Source organism: Microtus oregoni, unplaced genomic scaffold (assembly GCF_018167655.1).
Source record: "Microtus oregoni isolate MIOR12 unplaced genomic scaffold, Mior012 000012F_ref0000307, whole genome shotgun sequence".
Taxonomy (NCBI): domain Eukaryota; kingdom Metazoa; phylum Chordata; class Mammalia; order Rodentia; family Cricetidae; genus Microtus; species Microtus oregoni.
In genome coordinates this window covers 53086587-53104939 of record NW_024543071.1, presented here as the reverse complement: position 1 = coordinate 53104939, position 18353 = coordinate 53086587, and the positions used below count along the sequence as shown (strand labels likewise).

Here is an 18353-nt window from a genome sequence, read left to right as displayed (position 1 = left end):
AAAACCAAACCAAACCAAACCCCCCCACAAACAAACAGGAAAAAAAAGAAATTTTGAATCAGAGAAAGCCCATGCTAACTGTAAAGTCCAGCGAGTGCACAGCAACCTACCAGACTCAACATTTCCTTTACCTGGGCTTTCTCCGAGCTGTCTTCCTGGTAACACTTTGGACACTCCCAGCAATTTGGCAATTCCTCGTTAAGTAACCCCTCTCCATCCATCTACAGGCATATAGAGATGTTAAAAGAAAGTTAGTCTCCTCTGTCTTCTATTATTTCTAAACATACTGGTCTACATGGGAATTAAAGACTAAGACTACTGAGCAACAAACAATACTAACACCCACTGCCAGTCACCGGTACACTGATTCTAGGCTCCCTGCAGAGATTTTTCAGGGACTGGGCCAGTTCGGAGTTGTTTCCTCTCCTAAACATCTTGTGTCAATGGCACCAGCCCTGACCGCTATCTGTGCAAACTAATGACTACTGAGATTCAGAGACCAATAGTTTAGTCTCTGTAACTCAGGGTTCTCCACTGTAAAATCTAGATACAATGCATCAACTTAATTGCTTGAGTTAAAATAAATCTTGGCTTGTGGTAAGAACTAAATTCAAAATGTCTATGGCTGGATATGGTGGCATTTGCCCGGATTTCAGCAATTGTGAGAGAGGCAGAGGCAGGATGATCTCAGAAAACACAAGGTCAGCCTAATCTACAAAGTAAACTCTGACCAAATATAACTACACAGGGAGGATGTCTCAAAACAAAAAGAAAGTTCTTCAGAAGTGCTTGGTACTCAACTCTCTACTAACGATTTGACACAGGCAGGTACTACTTTACCATTTCTTTTCTTTTTTTCTCCCATGCCCTCTTGAGTCAGAGTCTCTATAGTAGTATAGTAGCTCAGGCTACCTTAAATTTAGAATATTTCTGCCTGAACCTACCAAATACAGGGATTGCAGGCATGTGCCACTTACATCTAGCTTTTATCAATTCAACACACATATTTTTCTTTTCTTTTTTTGTTTTTCAAGACAGGGTTTCTCTGTGTAGCCCTAGCTGTCCTGGAACTCACAAGGTTCCACCTGCCTCTGCCTCCTGAATGCTGGGATTAAAGGTGTAAGCCACCACCAAGTTATTTTTCACATTTTAATCTTTCTGAAATTGTGCAGATGACCATCACTGACAATGTCTCATAATCACTAAGTGGAAGTCCTTAATTGTTGATACTTTCTATCAAACCCAATGCATATCCATCTACCCACCCACTTATCCACCTACCCAATTTTGACATGGGGGTCTGTGTTACCAAGGATGACCCCAAATTCATAGGCTAAAGTCATTTCTTCACCTCAGAGTAACTGAGACTATAGGTGTATGTTATCACACCAGTTACTCATAAACATGAAACCTACATTTGACAGATACAATTTCATAGACTTGTCATAAAGATTTAGGAAAAAAAAAAATCCATGTAAAGCATGCCTTCTCTTCTTTGGCTACATACCAGAACCACCCGGGGACACTCTGGGAATATAAAATTTAAGCTAGCTCACATAATTCCATCTTTGAGATTGAGTTCTAACTAAATCTCTATTACCATGGGCTCCAAACAAGGGCACATCCAGAGATATAAAGGACATAGCAGAGATGTCTGGGGGATTGAAGCATCCTCAAACAAATCTGGTTTCACTGTTCACTGGGACATGAACTAGTCTACTTTGTATTCTATCCTCAAACTATCACACAGTCTGATACAAAGTAGACATACAAAGAACAAGGGGCTAATGTTAAATGATTCTCCTCTGTGACAGGGAGCTGAAAGTCCACAGTAGAGATGGTGACAGACAGCCTCAACTGAGAGGTGTCTTACCCTTCTGTCAAGGGCCTTTAGGCATCTCTTTACCTGGAGGCAGCCAGGATGAACTATCTCATTGCAGATGCAGCATTCCATGAGTTTCTTTTCGAAGTCTTGTGTCTCTTCATTCTGATCCACTTCTCCACAGAGAGAACACGTAACTGAATGAGGCAGTCTAGGCTATAAGAGAACAAACATCAGGAGACCAGATTCAGAATTTTTAAATTTCATGTTTCCTTTAAATGAACATGGAGACTTGGCTCACCTGGGATGCACAGGGCAAGGTACTAAGAATAAAGACCAGCAGAGGCAATTAATTCACTCTTTGGGGGCTTGCCTTTGGCCTCATAGGTCCTTTCTTATTAAGGAGGGGACAGAAAACAGTGAATTGTTCTTCAAAAGCTGGGGCTGTTTCAACATTAGATGAGCACAGCCAAAATATTAGATTATTTTCCCTACTAGATACCTTCCTTCTGAACTCAGGGAGAGAGGAACTCCATCTCTACTGAGTCTCTCTGACTTTATGCATTACACAGTTCCTCTAGCACCAGCACCACTACTGAAAACTGTTTTACCCAGAAGATCACTTACTGCTAAGCACTGTCGGAGGACACAGGATTGCTTCATGCGTCCAGGCCCACCAAACTTCTTCATGTCCCTGCAGTAGTGGCAGACACCACATTCTCCTTGGACACACGCTTTGCATTTCCTACAGCGCACTCTTCTCCGCCTGGCTCCAGACACAATAGGGGAGGCAGCAGCAGGCCTCACAGGTGTTAAGCGTGGAGCTGGCTTCATGGTGTGAGGCTTTGTGATGGGAATGGTAGGAACCCTTACTTTTGGCCTGGTAGGGAATTTCAGCTGGAAAAAAAATGCAGCGAGGTTAACCATATTCAGACAGAATATTTACATGGCAGTGTACCTGGCCTAGGATTTGGCAAACTCTTTTCTGTAGGCAACTCTATTTTTAAAAATAAATTTTTACTGGAACACAGCCATATTCATTTATTTTTGTATATTTCCAAATGTTACAGAACTATGACATCATGACTGTTTGCTACATCAACCTACAGAATTTCAACATTGACAGAAAGATTTGTCAACCCCTGTCCTAATGCTCTGATACCCCTTTTCAATTTGGAGAGCCCTGCCCCTCTCTAAAGCTTTTGGGGTTAAGCGCCTTGTACTGAAGTCACCAAAAGACCCCAAATTCCCATAGTTCTTTATAACTCAGAATATGCTCAAACAGGGTGGCAAAGTCTGGAAGGTCAAACTAGTCTAATTTATCACTCCAAATGGTATCACACAACTTGTTATACTGCATATAATAACATTTAAGAGTGGAATAAATGCCAATGTTTGTAATTTTAGCACTTGTGTTTAGTTACCTTGCTAGGGACCTTTCCAAGGGTAAGAAGCATATCTTCTACATCAATTCTTAACAATTTTCTAACATGACTCCTACACTGAGAAAGAGATATCTTTCTCTCTTTTTGTTTTTTTCGAGACAGGGTTTCTCTGTAGCTTTGGAGCCTGTCCTGGAACTAGCTCTTGTAGACCAGGCTGGCCTCGAACTCACAGAGATCCACCTGCCTCTGCCACCTAAGTGCTGGGATTAACGGCATGTGCCACCACCGCCGGGATGAGAGAAGTGTCTCTTTAACATTATTTAATTCCAGAGTTTTAACACTTTGCCTAAACACCCCTGGAATGTTATCTTTGCAACTGCCAGCTAGGAAACACTAAGAAGAGGCTTAATTTGGCTCATGGACAGACAGAATACACCAACTCTATCACAGACATTAAGGTAAAAAAAAAATTATGTAAGATGTAAGCTACAAGGGCACACACACACACACACACACACAAATAAGACAATTAACTGATGGAAATTCCTTTTAATCTTAGCTGGGTATAATGGTAACGTACCTGTAATCCCAGACCATAGGAGGCAGAGGCAGGCCATGAGTTCAAGGACAGCTTTGTATACTCTGTGAGACCCCCATTTGCAAAAAGAGGAAGATGGTAAATTGTTGGGGTCATGATCTTACCACAACAAAAAAAACCTTCTAGTCTGCCTGGCAGTGGTGGCACATACCAATTGATCCCAGCACTTGGGGAGGCAGAGGTAGGTGGATGTGAGTTTAAGGCCAGCCTGGTCTATAGAGTTCCAGGATAGCCAGTGCTACACAAAAAAAACCCTGTCTCAAAACAAACAAACAAACCAACCACTTTCCAGTGTTGGATACATATATACTGATTTAAATTAGTGTTAAACCATATTTAGCTGAATTTCTGGGTTTGAAGAATAGGAAATATCTACTGAAGTCAACCAATGTATACCAAAGTCTCTGAATCTGGAGAGAGGGCCAATTACCTTGAACTATGAGTCAGAACAGAACCAAGTAATGATTGACTACAAGTTATTTATTTATTTGCTCATTCATTAAGACAGGGTCTTGCTATGTAGCCCTGATTGGCCTAGAACTTACTGAACTCCTTCTCCCTCTATTTTCTGAGTGGGGATCAAACAGGCCTATCAGGGTTTTGTTGTTTTTTTGTGAGAAAGGGTCTCACTATGTAGCTCTGGCTGTCCTAAAGTCACAACGTAGACCAGATTGGCCTCAGACTCAGAGAGATCCACCAGTAAGTCTCTGTGCCACCTTGCACAACTCTACCAAGGCTTTGAATCCCATCTAGCTCTAGTTGTCTTTTCTTTTCAGAATGGATGGTAATGATCAAGACGCAATAAACTTAAGTGGCTTGAAGATCAAAAGGAAGTCTCTTACCTTATCCCTTTTTGGCCACTGCACTATAGGGACTCCAGTGAGGGCTAACTTGGGATCACTACTGGCAAGTTCCTCCAGCAAAATCTAAGGGTCAAAGAAAAGGAAAAAGCTGAGTATGGTGAACGCAAAGCCATGTGCTCTCAATAGCATTTAGATCCAGTCTTACCCCTGCCCCCTTCAGCACCACAAAGAAGAGGAGTAGGTTGGCTGCATTTTGCCTGCTACAGGCTATAGCAAATCAAGTAAACAACAATGAAAGAGAACCTCGGACTGCTATCAAGACTTTAACCTTGGTTGGCTGTACAGCCATGAGCCAGTAATTCTAGGTCTCAGGAAGTAGATCTACAGATCAAGTTCCAGAGAAGCAAGATAAAGACTTCTTTTGCTCAACACCATATCTTAATATTTTCTAATACACTGAAGCAAGTAGTTCCTACAGTGTTACAGTGCTACTTGTCAAGCAGTTCTATACAGGACAGTAAAACTTTACATTACTCCCCCCCCCCCCCCCCAAAGACAGGGTTTCTCAGAAGCTATGGAAGCCAGTACTGGAACTTGCTCTGTAGACCAGGCTGGCCTCAAACTCACTGAGATCCACCTGCCTCTGCACCCCCCACTGCCTGGCTATTTTTACACTTTTTTGTAGCAGCAATTATTACTAGTTTTGTCTTTAAATTGTAGATGTGAGAAAAGGGGCATCAAAATGAGTGGCTAATATTGAATTAGCAAGACAACATAACCTTAATGTACTAGTTCAATAGAAGACTTGTTTTTTTGGGTAGAAGAGGGAGTTGAAATGGAGATTGAACCCACAATTTCACACATGCACATTCTAGGCTGATTCTCAACCACTGAGCCATGTCCCCAGACACAGACTTGTTCTAAGACTGATTACAGCCGCATATCCTCTGGGAGTTCACAGAGTGCACACACAGACACACAAACATGCAAGTAGAGTCTGCTTTGCATTTATTACTATTAAGGGGAAAGGAACAGTTTTAGACCAATGGCTTTTATGACTTTTAATAAAGTTTGTATGGCTTAGAAATAACTGACAGTAACAAACTGTCACTTATGTGAATAACACTGGTTGACTTCATTTTGAGACAAATCATTTCCTATCTTTGAAACAGACTCTGAATAACAACCCCCCCCCAGCAGAACAGATACCCCTTTTGATGACATGAACCACAAAGCAATGCTATAGCAAAAGAATATAAGTCTAGGTTATCCTTGTCTTAAGTGCACATAGGCTGTTTCAGCAAAAATCAAACTTTGACCTAGAAGGATCAACATACTTGGATCATCTTGAACAAGCATTTTCATAATCAGAACTTTAATTATTTTCATGCTTAACCTAAATATTAAGCTCCAAATTACAGAATTATGGTTCATAAAACCTGTTTATATTCTGAAAGGTTCCTCTATTAAGCTCTCCCTTTGCCATATCTCCAGATGCCTTACACCTTCCCCCAATCTCATTTTCAGGCATTTTATTTACTTCAAGTTGCTATGGCACCCTATTCCAGAGCCTCATGTTAGCGCCATACTGTGTGGGGGTGAAGAGGCAGGGTGTGGTACCACGTGGGACAAGGTTCTGGTCCCAGCTCCTAATCTCCCTAGGTTGAAAAATTCAGGTCCATTCAAAATGTGCACTGAGGAGTGCATGGCTCCCCTCCCCCACTTTGCATAGGGGAGGAGTAGGACTCTGCCCATTTCCTCTGCGGGAGAGAACTGAGCTGTCCACAAACAGGGACTTTCCACTTTCAGCAAAGCAGACTGCACAGAAAGACCTATGATTAAGAGAGTAGAAAAGGAACTTAAGTTCACTGAAACAGCCTAATTCTACCTGTGAGACTTTTGTGGGGGGCACAGGGAAGGCTCAAGAGACAAACTCTGTGGGCTGCACTGGGTGGGGGCAGTTAACAGACACACCACTCAATTACTGGGGTATGTGTGGGTGTGGAGGGAAATGCAGATTTCCTTCCCAGCTTAAATTTGCTGGGGCCAAGTCTGCAATGCTTTCATGAAAAAGAAAAAAAAAAAAACACTCTAGCTGAGGCCCTATGAGAAACCATAAAAAAGCCACCACCCCTGCCAGTGGGGATTTAGGATCAAGGAGCGGGGGTGGGGGTGGGTGGAGTGCGGAAAGACTGCTGCCTATCTAGGTTCCAGGCATTTGGGAAAACATTCAAATACAGGCCCACACCCCACAGAACACAGGAAGAGAAAGAAAACTGGGGGTTCCTGGTCAAGGAGTAAGTATCTCCCCCAAACCAAGCAACCCAGTTCCAAAGCACATCCCACCAGCTAGAGAACAAGTGTTAACAACGGCTCAAGAAACACAAGTAACACAAGCATTGTCCTGGACTCGCCCAGCAGGCAGTTCTGCCTCTTCCAAGAGACAAAGTCTCCACAGTTACACACACCCAAACCAGAAAGGGTTTGCCAACCGACCGCCTGACCTTGCATTTCTTGTCGCTCTGGAGCTGCAGAGGCTCTTGGGTGAAGTTTCCCCAGCGCCTTTGTTTTGTTTTCTGTGTTGGAAGTTGTGCGGAAGGAGTTAGCTTTTCTGTTTCTAGGAAAATCCTGATTTACTTGAAATCCTCAATCTCCCAGAGCAGGTAAAGCAGGGCAGTCCTGCTGTAACCCTTCAGGCTACCCAGAGCAGCGTGCAGCACTCTGAGATCCTTCTAAAGCCCTTCAGCTCAGCCGCGGCTTCCTGTGCCTGCGAACAATGCTGCTGCGTCACCCACATGCAGCTCCCAGAAATGCTTTGCAACGGAAGATGGCAGGAGGGGGAGCTTAGCTCGAGTGAGCCAGCCAGGCAGAGGGCCTGGCCGTTCTGCTGCAGCACCCGGAGGGGGTGTGTTTGGCAGCCACTCGCCTCCTTGTGATTGGAGGAAGCACAACCGGGGAGGGAACTCGGCCAGCCCCTGCCCCAGCTCCTTCCCTCCAACACTGCAATAGGAGAACCCAGAGCCAGCCCCCAGAGTGCTCTTGGTAGCTGACTTCGGGAGGCACCAGTGGAAGAGGACGCTTAAGGCAGCTTAACCCAGTGCGAGTGTACCATGCATGACCCCCACCATTCCCCTCGGGGTCATTTACTGTTCTAACTAGAGCTCTCACAATGGTACACAGATTTCTCTCCTCTATGGGATCCCATCAAGAGTCCAGCCTTTGAGGAGGAAGCTGGCAGGAGGTTATGATATTCCCCAGCTCTTCACCTGTCTGCTTCACACCTGTCCACACTCACATGGCACTCCCCACCAGCAAGTACTACTATCAACACTTTCAGAAACTACAGGCAATACTGTTCCCATCAACCATACATATACCTACTTCCAGTTCGGGCAAGGTCACCACTAGCATACTATAATTGTATATGCAGCAATCTTTTAGCAGTTCCACTGTGACCAAATCAAGGCACTCAGGTGCAATTTAAGATCAGAACACTTTATTCTCTTGCCTCTATACAAGGTACAGTGTCAGGGAATGGGTACCCCCCCCCCACCAAATTGCAACAATTTCCTCTGCCCATCAGAATGCCTCATCCTCTAGATACCATTTTCAGATTTCTTCTAAATCAGCTCTGCCTGCCTCATTCACAAACCTACTGCCTCAGCTTTCCTACTGCTGGAATTATAGACATAACTATCCTCTTAACAGTCCATGAATCCAAACAGTCCTGCATCCTATTGATACTTCAATGACACCTTCTACACCGTCTAGGGGTCCTGGAGCTAGGGTGAAGCTCAAAATTTGTTCATATACTCTCACTGGGCTATAGCAGAAAGGGAAGGGTCACACAGGCCAGAGTCCTACACACACTGTATATCAACATGGGAGGAGCAGCTGGGCAGGAAAAGAAGGCTAAGGAGCGGCCTTATTTGGATTTAAATTTGTGTTTCCCAGATCCTCATAACCGTCATTGCTACTTTGACATAAACATCTAGCTCTCACTACCATCCCCCCCTTCAATTATATTTACTTATTTGTGTGTGTGTAGGTCAGAGGACAACTTCTATCATGTGGGTCCCTGAATGGATGTTGTTAGGCTTTGCAGTAAGCACTATCACCATGGAAATACTTTATTGTCCCCTCCTCAAGTAGTTATTTTAGTGCCTTTCTGGAATAGATTTTTGGGGCCTAATAGGCTTCCTAGGATCTGGGCCGGTATCAAAAGTTGTGTTTGTGAATACACTATTTTTCGAGACATATTTTCTCTTTGTAGCCTGGCTGTCCTAGAACAACCTATTTAGAACAGGCTCGTCTCGAACTCACATAGATCTGCCTGCCTCCACCTTCCGAGTGCTGTTGTTTAAAGGCATGTGCCACCACTGCCAGCCTGTGAGTATACTTTCTGCCAGACAGTTTCCCTCTCTGTGTTGCCTGCCCAGAATCAGCTCCAGTCCTTGGGAACTCTAGTGATCATCTTAGATTCTCCCAGTAGCTGGGATCCGGCATATGCTGCATGTGCTTATTTTCACAGTAGCTTACAGAATGAAAGAGGCACTTCTGTGTTTTTCATTGAGTTCTTCCAGGAAATGCTTATATGGTCATCCTGAACTCACTTTTGAACTTCCATTTTAAGACTTAAAGATAAAATACATGCAGTTTATTTCACAAGGAAGGTTTTTATAACAATCTAGCTACTAAGAGGTTTTCTTAGAAAATGCTTATCTAGCTATCCTAGAGAGATGATAAAGTGCTTTAGAAAAACATATTTTGAGCTTCAAGAAAAACTGGCTATAGCAAAATCTACCAGAAAAACTGAGAAACAAAAATGCCCCTAACAAATTCACTCCAAGTAAATTTTCAAATTATGTTTTTTTTTCTTTTCCCCTTCTTTCCTTCCTTCCTTCTTCCTTCCCTCCTTCCTTTCTTCTTTGGTTTTTTGAGACAGGGTTTCTCTGTATAACAGCTCTGGATGTCATGGAACTAGTTTTGTAGACCAGGCTGGCCTCAAACTCACAGAGACCTGCCTGCCTCTGCCTCCCAAGTGCTGGGATTAAAGGCATGCGCCACCACCTGGCTCAAATGACATTTAACAGGCCCAATTTTCCCCTCCTCTGCAATTAACAATCAAAAATGGCCAACAAAGATTGCCTAAACTGGGCATGGCGGCACACACCTGTTATACCAGCACTCAGGAAGGTAAAGTAAGAGGATGCAACTTCAGGACCAACTCAGGCTGGACAGGGAGACCCCCATCTCCAGGGGCCAAGGAGGACAAACACAGCCTTTTATGACACAGGAAACTTGAAAAAACTTATACTCCCCCCCCCCCCCAAGACAAGGTTTCTCTATAGCTTTGGGGCCTGTTCTGGAACTAGCTCTTGTAGATCAGGCTGGCTTTGAACTCACAAGTCTTAGTATTTTTGTGTGCTACCACTGCCTGGATGAAAAAACTTGTACTTTCAAATGCAACCATATTTGACTTAAAACTGAGTTATTTAAAATTTTCTATCATGCAGTAAGAATGTGTAAATTATTAAATTCTGGAGAAATGAGTGAGCAACCGAGAACACTATTCAGAGGACTAAGCCTGATTAGCAGCTTGCAACTACTTGTAACTCTAGTTCCAGCTGGTTATGGTATCCTCTTCTGATTTTTGAGGGTACCCTTAGACATATAGGCGATACATACATAAATACAAACACACAAGCATAAGTAAAAATAAAAAGAAGACAGGCACAGAGGTGTACACCTTTGATTTCAGCATTCAGAAAGCAAAGACAGATCAGTCTTTATGATCTGCATGGACAGCCTGGTTTACATAGCAAGTTTCAGGACAGTCAACAATAGCCGGGCGATGGTGGCGCACGCCTTTAATCCCAGCACTCGGGAGGCAGAGGCAGGCGGATCTCTGTGAGTTCGAGGCCAGCCTGGTCTACAAGAGCTAGTTCCAGGACAGGCTCCAAAGCCACAAAGAAACCCTGTCTCGAAAAACCAAAAAAAAAAAAAAAAAAAAAGACCCGGACTCAACAGCTAAACAAAATAAATAAGTAACAAAATAACCTAATAATACTAGAGACGGGGCAATCAAGTGTCTGCCTTGCAAGTACTAACACTCAATTTCAGTTTCCAGTACCCATGTGGGGTAGTTTACTCCAGTTCCAGAGGACCTGATGCCTCTGGCTGTTCTCCCATTACAACATAGCCACACACATACACTTACTTTAAAAAATAATCTTTGCCGAGTGGTGGCAGTGCTCACTTTTAATCCCAGCACTCAGGAGGTAGAGGCAGGAAGATCTCTGGGAGGTCAAGGTCAGCTTGGTCTACAGAGCAAGTTCTAGAACAGTCGGGGCTACACAGACAAACCCTGTCTCAAAAAACCCAAAACAAACAAACAAACAGAAAACAAAGTTTTAGCAATTTCAGAAAGCTATTTTATAAAGAAAGAAGAACTCGTTTTCATGTCTCTAGTAACTTAATGCCACGAAGTATGATTGGCAAGATGATCAAAAAGCTTCTTTCATATATGCATATACATTGGAAATTCTTTATCAGTAAAATAGACCAAAATAGATACAGACAAAGCAATAAAGTTCAATTAAATTCTTCCAGTTGACAGTCATCACGTACAGATTTTCCTATTTAAAACAGCTTAGGGTATACCTCTCAAGAACCCTTTGCAGTTAGCATACTTTGCTTCTATTAATGGACCTATACCATACACACTACATCATGTTCTGCCTTTCATTCAATATATGTTAAGTTGCAACTCTTCTACTTTAGAAACTAAGGGTATCTTACAGTAGAAGAGCTTCTTTCTATCTTTATTACATTTCCTCAAGCAGTCGAGGTAACTCACACATTTTCCAGTTTTATCCGTGTTGATTTACTTTATCAATAAGTCAATATTCTTTTTTTTTTCTGAGACAGGGTTTCTCTGTAGCTTTGAAGCCTATCCTGGAACTAGCTCTTGTAGACCAGGCTGGCCTCGAACTCACAGAGGTCCACCTGCCTCTATCTCTCGAGTGTTGGGATTAAAAGTGTGCACCACCATCTCCGGGTCCATCAATATTCTCTAAATGCTTTTTCCCCCATGTAATCCCACTCTAATTCTGTATTCTATGATTTTCTTCAATACTGTAAAACTTAACATTTTAGAGTGCTCAAAGCCCTTTATCGCAGGCCAAAAATGGACTTTTCTTCGAGGAAATATATAATTATGGCTATCCTATCTCATCATTTTTCCGTTTTTCTCTCCTACTCCCTGTATTTCTGATAAGCAGATGGACTATAACAGGATATAATTCCTTTCTGAATAAAGAGTAAGAGTACGCTGCTTCCTTTTGTCCCTCCCCACTATAACCAGCTATGTTGTCACAGAGTCCCCAAGTATCTAATAATTTGACACCTACCAAACCTAATTTTTCTAATGGTTTTTGCTTTTTTGTTTGTTTTTGAGACAGGGTTTCTCACTCCATAGCCCAGGCTGGCCTCAAACTCAGCCTTGTTTCAGCTTTCTGTGAGCCACTGCCTAGCCTTAAAAAAAAAAAAGAAAAAGAAAAAAAAAAGTATGGGCATGAGAGCAGGTATTACAGAGTCCAGCCCAGATCTGCTGGAGCTAGTCAGGATGTGGAGCAAGCCAAACAACATGGCTGTTAACAACCCAATATTTGGATTGTCTTACAAAAGTAGCAAAGTAGCAAGTGCTCTTAACTGCTGGGCCACCACTCCAGCCACTTATAATGCCTTAACAACAATTGGTAGAGTCTTACTATGTAACCCTGACTGGACTGAATTCTGCAATGAAGAATGGGCCAGTCTTGAACTCACAGAAATTGATCTGGCTCAATACTTTTTTAGGTGATGCTCAGAGCCCTGAACTTAGTAAATTTCTCATTACACATAACTCATAGAATACAGGATTAACCCATTTCCTTCTCTTAAATGAAACTACCACTTTCTGAACTCTAAATCTGCCATTTTCTGACACTGGCTTAAGTATTTTCTTTTTACTTTTGAAAGGGGCCCTATTGTCTTGCCAGGCCTGAAACGCCTAGGCTCAACTGGTCCCTTTACCTCTATCTCTTGAGTAGCTGTTATTACAGAGAAACAATAATGTCCAGCACTAGAGGCTGCATTCTGACATCTCTTGTTAGACATAAACAAGAGACAGTGTAGACGAAATTCTGAAAGAATCCAAACACTATCAGTCTAATTAGTCTTCTCATGGGCCACTAGAATCTTCATGTTCCAACGTGTGCCACCATGTTTTAGCCAGTGTCGATAGCTATACTTCCTAGTGATCCTTGATAAACAGAAAGAAGCTCTGCATTTTTCACATGGTTGAAGACCTTTGGATGTCAACCCTTAACTTATTCACCTGCCTTTATGCTGCTTCAAATTTATTTTTTCTGCATTCTCACCTGGTATACTACTGGACCATTATTTCCTTCATTCTCTGTACTTAAGCTGGTATATACTTGTAATCAATCCTAGTACCTGGGAGGCCCAAGTAGGAAGATTTCTAATTTGAGGTCAGTCTGGGCTCTCCAGCAAGACTCTGCCTAAAAACCAAACCAAACCAAATCAATTTTTCGTATTTAGCTACTTTAAATACTTGTTTAAGCCAATCAAGACCTGTGACCTTGAACAATAGAATGCTAGAGTATAATATAGCTTTCTATAACTGGATTTAGTAAAATTAGAATATAGTAGAGTCAAAATGATTCACTCTTTTTTGTTTTGTTTTTTTGAGATAGGGTTTTTTCTTTGTAGCTTGTCCTTGAACTCACTCTGTAGAGCAGGCTGGTCTCGAACTCTCAGAGAGTAGGATGCAAGGCCTGCACCAGGACCACCCAGCCTAAGATATTCACTTTTATAAACGAGAAATACATACACCAAAGAATGTTATAAGACAATCTTAGGAATTGTTTCTTGCACTTGTGATGGAATAGCTATATAAAATGAGGATGTTGCAGAAAACAATGTTATGTTATAGTCAATCACCACAAAGGAAAATAAAGCTGGACCTGGTGACACACTTTTAATCCCTGACTGGTAGAGACAGGCTCTCTCCGAGTTCCATGATAACCTGGTCTATATAGTGAGTTCTAGACCAGCTAGGGTTACAGAGACCCTGCCCAAAAAACTAGATAGGTAGATAAGCAGACAGATAGATAGGCAGACTCACCACAATGGAAAATAAAAAATCCAAATTGCCTTTGCTTACTCAAGGTGTAAAGTGAATTGCAATTTGAGAGCCAATAAAAGGACGTCTAGATTTCCTTTGCTATACACTAGCAATTTTAGAAATTGGATCACACCAACTTGAAAGCCTTGTTATTTTACTTCCTTATATATGAGCCGCAATAGCACCTCCTTTTCCTAAACAACAATATTTTTTAATTCCTATTTGAAACATAGTGTTATTCTATAGCCCAGGCCTGAAATCTATTTTGTAGCCTAAATTAGCACTAAATTTGCAGCATTCCTCTTACCTTAGCCTCCCGAATGTTGGATTACAGCCATATACTGCCATGTCTAGCTTAAAAGGAAATCCCCCCACCCACTGCGCTTTGGTTTTTCAAGACAGGGTTTCTCTATGTACTTGGGATGGAGAGGCAGGCATGATCCCTGTGAGTTCCAGGACAGCCTGGGCTATATAAAGAGACCCTGTGTCCCCCCCGCCCCCCCAAAAAAAGGAAAAAAGAACAGAAACATGGGATGAAAGAGATTTACTATTTATAGTAACAACAAAAAACTGCACGGCCCTAGCATAAAAACTGACCCATAGACCAATGATATAAATCCATACAGGTACGGTACGATGACCTAATTATTGACAAAGATACCAAAACATGGGTAAAGGGCCAGTAAGACGGCTCAATGGAAAAAGGGCACCTGCTGCTAAACCTGGGGATCTGAGTTTGATCCCTGGAATTCATGTGGTAGAAACAGAAAACCGATTCCTACTAGTTGTCTTTGGATCTCTACATGTGTGCAGTGACACATTTGACCACACTCCCACCCACCAAATAGTATGCTTAAAAAAAAAAAAAAAGAACTTAGAGGGCTGCAGAGATGGCTCAGAGGTTAAGAGCACTGGTTTTTCTTCCAGAGATCCTGAGTTCAAGTCCCAGCAACCAAACACATGGTGGCTCATAATCATCTATAATGAGATCTGGTGCCCTCTTCTGGCATGTAGGCATACATGCACGCAGAATACTGCATGTATAACAAAGGAACAAACAAAGAAATAGAGCTTGGAAGCTGAGTGTAGTGGCACATACCTTTAATTCCAGCACTCAGAAGAAAGAGGTAGGTGGCTATCAGTGAATTTGAGGCCAGTCTGGTATATATAATGAGTTCTAGGAGAGTCAGGGCTACATAGAGATCCTTTCTCAAAACAAAACAAAAGGCATCAATGATGAGGCGGGGGTGACTGGGGCTGGTGAAATGGCTCAGTGGTTAGGAGCATCTGTGGCTCTTTCAGAGGACTGCAGTACACTGACTGGACAACTCAGAAACACCTGTAACTCTAGCTCCAAGGATCTAACACTTTCCTCTGGCTTCAAAAGGCACACACGTGTACAATAAATAAAATTTTATAAAAAATTTAAAAATAAAAAAATATACAACACTACAAGATATATTGATATGCCATTTTCTAGCATACCTGGCATAAGAGTACCTTTAATCCCAACAACTCAGGAGGCAAAGGAAGAAGTGTATTTGTGAGTTTGAGGCCAGCTTGGTTTACATAGGGAGTTCCAGGACAGCCAGGGCTATATAAAAAACCCTTGTCTCAAATAACAAAGAGGTAGAGAGAGATGGTTCATTGGTTAAGAGCATGTACCGCTCTTCCAGAGAACCAGAGTACAATTCTCAGCACCTTTATCAGACAGCACACAAACACAAAAACTTCGTTTCTAAGAGAATCTGACACACACACACACACACACAATTCGTTAAAAAAAAAAAAAAAAAAGTCAAGCAGTGGTGGCATACACCTTTAATCCCAGAACTAGGGAGGCAGAGGGAAGTGATTATTTGTGAGTTCAAAGTCAGTCTGGTATACAGAACAGGATCTAGGACAGGCAGGGCTACATACAAAATCCTGTCTCAATAAAACAAACGAACAAAAATCTAAAAAAAAAACAAAACAACAGCAACAACAACAACAACAACAAAAAAAAAAAACAAACAAAAAACCCCCCAAACAAACAAAATAACAAAACAAAACAAATCCAACAAAACAAAACAAAAGAATATAGGCAAGGACTTTTTGAAGAGGACTCAAATAACAAAGGAAATAATCCTACAAAATAACAAATGAAAGTTTATAAGAAATTAAAAAGTTTCTATACAGCAAAGGAAATATGCACCTAGAATAAAAAAGCAGCTTACAAAGTGGGAAATTGACACATCAAACAGGATTAATATAAAAAATAAGTATTAAGAGCTATAAAAATTAAACAAAGGAAATAGAAATGGCTGGGTATGGTGATGCATAGCTTTAATCTCAGCACTTGGGAGGCAGAGGCAGGAAGATCTCTGTGAGTGTCAGTCAGTCTGGTCTACACAGAGAATTCCAGAAAGTCATAACCACACAGAGACCCAGTCACAAAAAACAAAACAAAAACAAATACAAATGAGTTCAATGAATATCTGAAAAGTTGTCCAAATTCTCAGTCATCAATACAAAGTAAATTAAAGCTGCTCTGAGATTTTATCTCAACCCAGTCAAAATAGTTACCAAAAACAAAACAACCCCCCCCAAAAAACCCCAAGAGAACAAAAAAAAAACCCCACCCAATGACCAGAGCTGACTGCAGAAAAGTGCTTATCATGAATCCAATTCCTACTTCACAGCCAAGCATGTGCTCCCCTCCTACAACAAATCATCCAAAAAAGCAAAACCAAAAACCAAACCAAACCAAACAAAAAAACCAATGACAATATATGCCATTGAGCACCTATGAAAAAGTAATTCTTATATGTTGTTGGTGGGACTGTAAATTGGCACAGCTATTATGGACGTCAGTATGGGAGTTCCTCAGAAGCTAAAAATAGAGGTATTATATAACCCAGCTATTTCACTGAGTGTATACCTGAAAGGCTCCAAGTCACCATATCATAGATACTTAGATATATATTTTTATTGTGGTACTATTCACAATAGCTAAAAAAAAAAATGAAACCAGCTTAGATACCTATCAAGAGGTAAATGGATAATGAAAATGTGGCACATAATTACATAATGAAGTTTTACCAACTGTAATGAAAAATAAAATCATGGCATTTCAGAAAAATGGATAGAACTGTAGAATATTATGTGGAATCTATATTTGTGTGGGAAGATGAGGTAGAAAGGTAACCATGAGAGGGTTCGAGGAAAAGAGAAAGGGGAAAAAAAACACAGGGTAGTGAAATATATGTGACATGAAAGCAGAAAGGTAGGAAGGAAAACACAGGATATGGTGAGAAGGAAGAAATCAGTTTCTGGCCAGTTTGCCTATGTCTGCCTCCCATTTCACCATAGGCATGTACAAGTAAAAATGGGCTCTAGGAATTGAACCAAGGTCCTCACGCTTGTGCAGCAAGAGAATTTACCTGCTGCACCATCTCCTCAGGTCCCAGATGACCTTATGTTCACTACATTTTTGTTTATCTACTGTGTGTGAAACAACAGTTTGCAAGAGCTGATTCACCCCTTTCACCATGTAGGTTCTAGGAATTATTGGTTCTACTCACTGAGCCAACTCACCTGGCTCTCCAGTTTCTCTAATAAGCCTCAAGTTTTTAACACTAAATTTAAGTCAACTCTGAAAACACAAATGTTCTCATGTTCAAAATGGTGACTTCCTATCACTCTAGAAATAGAAACACTGAGCAGCATTAACACTGGCACACATTAACTTCCCAGTACTTGAGGCATCCTTAATCCTAATACTTTCTCCCTCCAAATCCAGAAAGAACTCTCCTAGACAGGTCAAAAGCTGCTTACCTTTACGTCAGCAATCAGAGCATCTTCGTCTTCTATCCCTGTGGGGACGCACTTCTTGTGCAGTGGCAGTGACTCTAGCTTATCTACAAGACAGCGAAGACCTTCAAGCTCAAAGTGGGTCAGATGCACTTGCCTATCCTTTCTAGGACTACCCTGGGGATCCCAAACTTGGCCATTTTGGGATCCTCGGCTAGAGTCTGAGGATGAGTCTCCTGACAAAGTTTTCTTCAGACTTGGAAGACTTCGGCAGGTTTTGCCCAGTCCATCATAATCCAGGTTGACTCCATTAGCAACAGGACTGGTAAGCACAGATCGCTTACTGTTCAAGCGTCGGGCTTCTCTGTCCACCCCTTCCTCGTCACCATTTCCAGACTCCAACTCATTTAATTCCATATCTACCGATGCAAAGGAAACAAATGCCAGTTGGCTAGATGATTAACAAGAAAAATTACACAGTACACCCAAGTTATAAATGACAAAGTCACTGCTGAAACCACAGTTACAAATAGAAAAACCCGTAGCAGTTTACAAGTGGTAATGTACGCCTTTATTCCCAGTGTACTAAAAAGCAGAAGCAGGAGGATCTCTGTGAGTTCCAGGCTACCCTGATCTATATAGTGATTCCCAGGCCAGTTAGAATGAGTCCCTGCCTCAAAAATACAAAACAAAATGAAAATTAAAAATGTATACGGAAACTACCATGCCGGGGCTAGAGAGGTGGCTCAGCAATTAAGAGAAC

The 18353-nt window shown here is 41.8% G+C and overlaps 1 protein-coding gene across 2 annotated transcripts in view; it reads right to left on the bottom strand.

Moving 5' to 3' along the window:
- Positions 1-18353, bottom strand: part of Kdm2a (lysine demethylase 2A) — a 74324-nt gene that overhangs the window by 9917 nt on the left and 46054 nt on the right. For both annotated transcript variants that reach the window (XM_041660800.1, XM_041660801.1), the window contains exons 12-16: positions 17615-18009; positions 4648-4731; positions 2450-2719; positions 1907-2038; positions 132-221 (exon numbers count right to left, since the gene is read on the bottom strand). In XM_041660800.1, coding sequence (XP_041516734.1) covers positions 132-221; positions 1907-2038; positions 2450-2719; positions 4648-4731; positions 17615-18009 — 971 coding nt within the window. The remainder of the gene's footprint in view (positions 1-131; positions 222-1906; positions 2039-2449; positions 2720-4647; positions 4732-17614; positions 18010-18353) is intronic.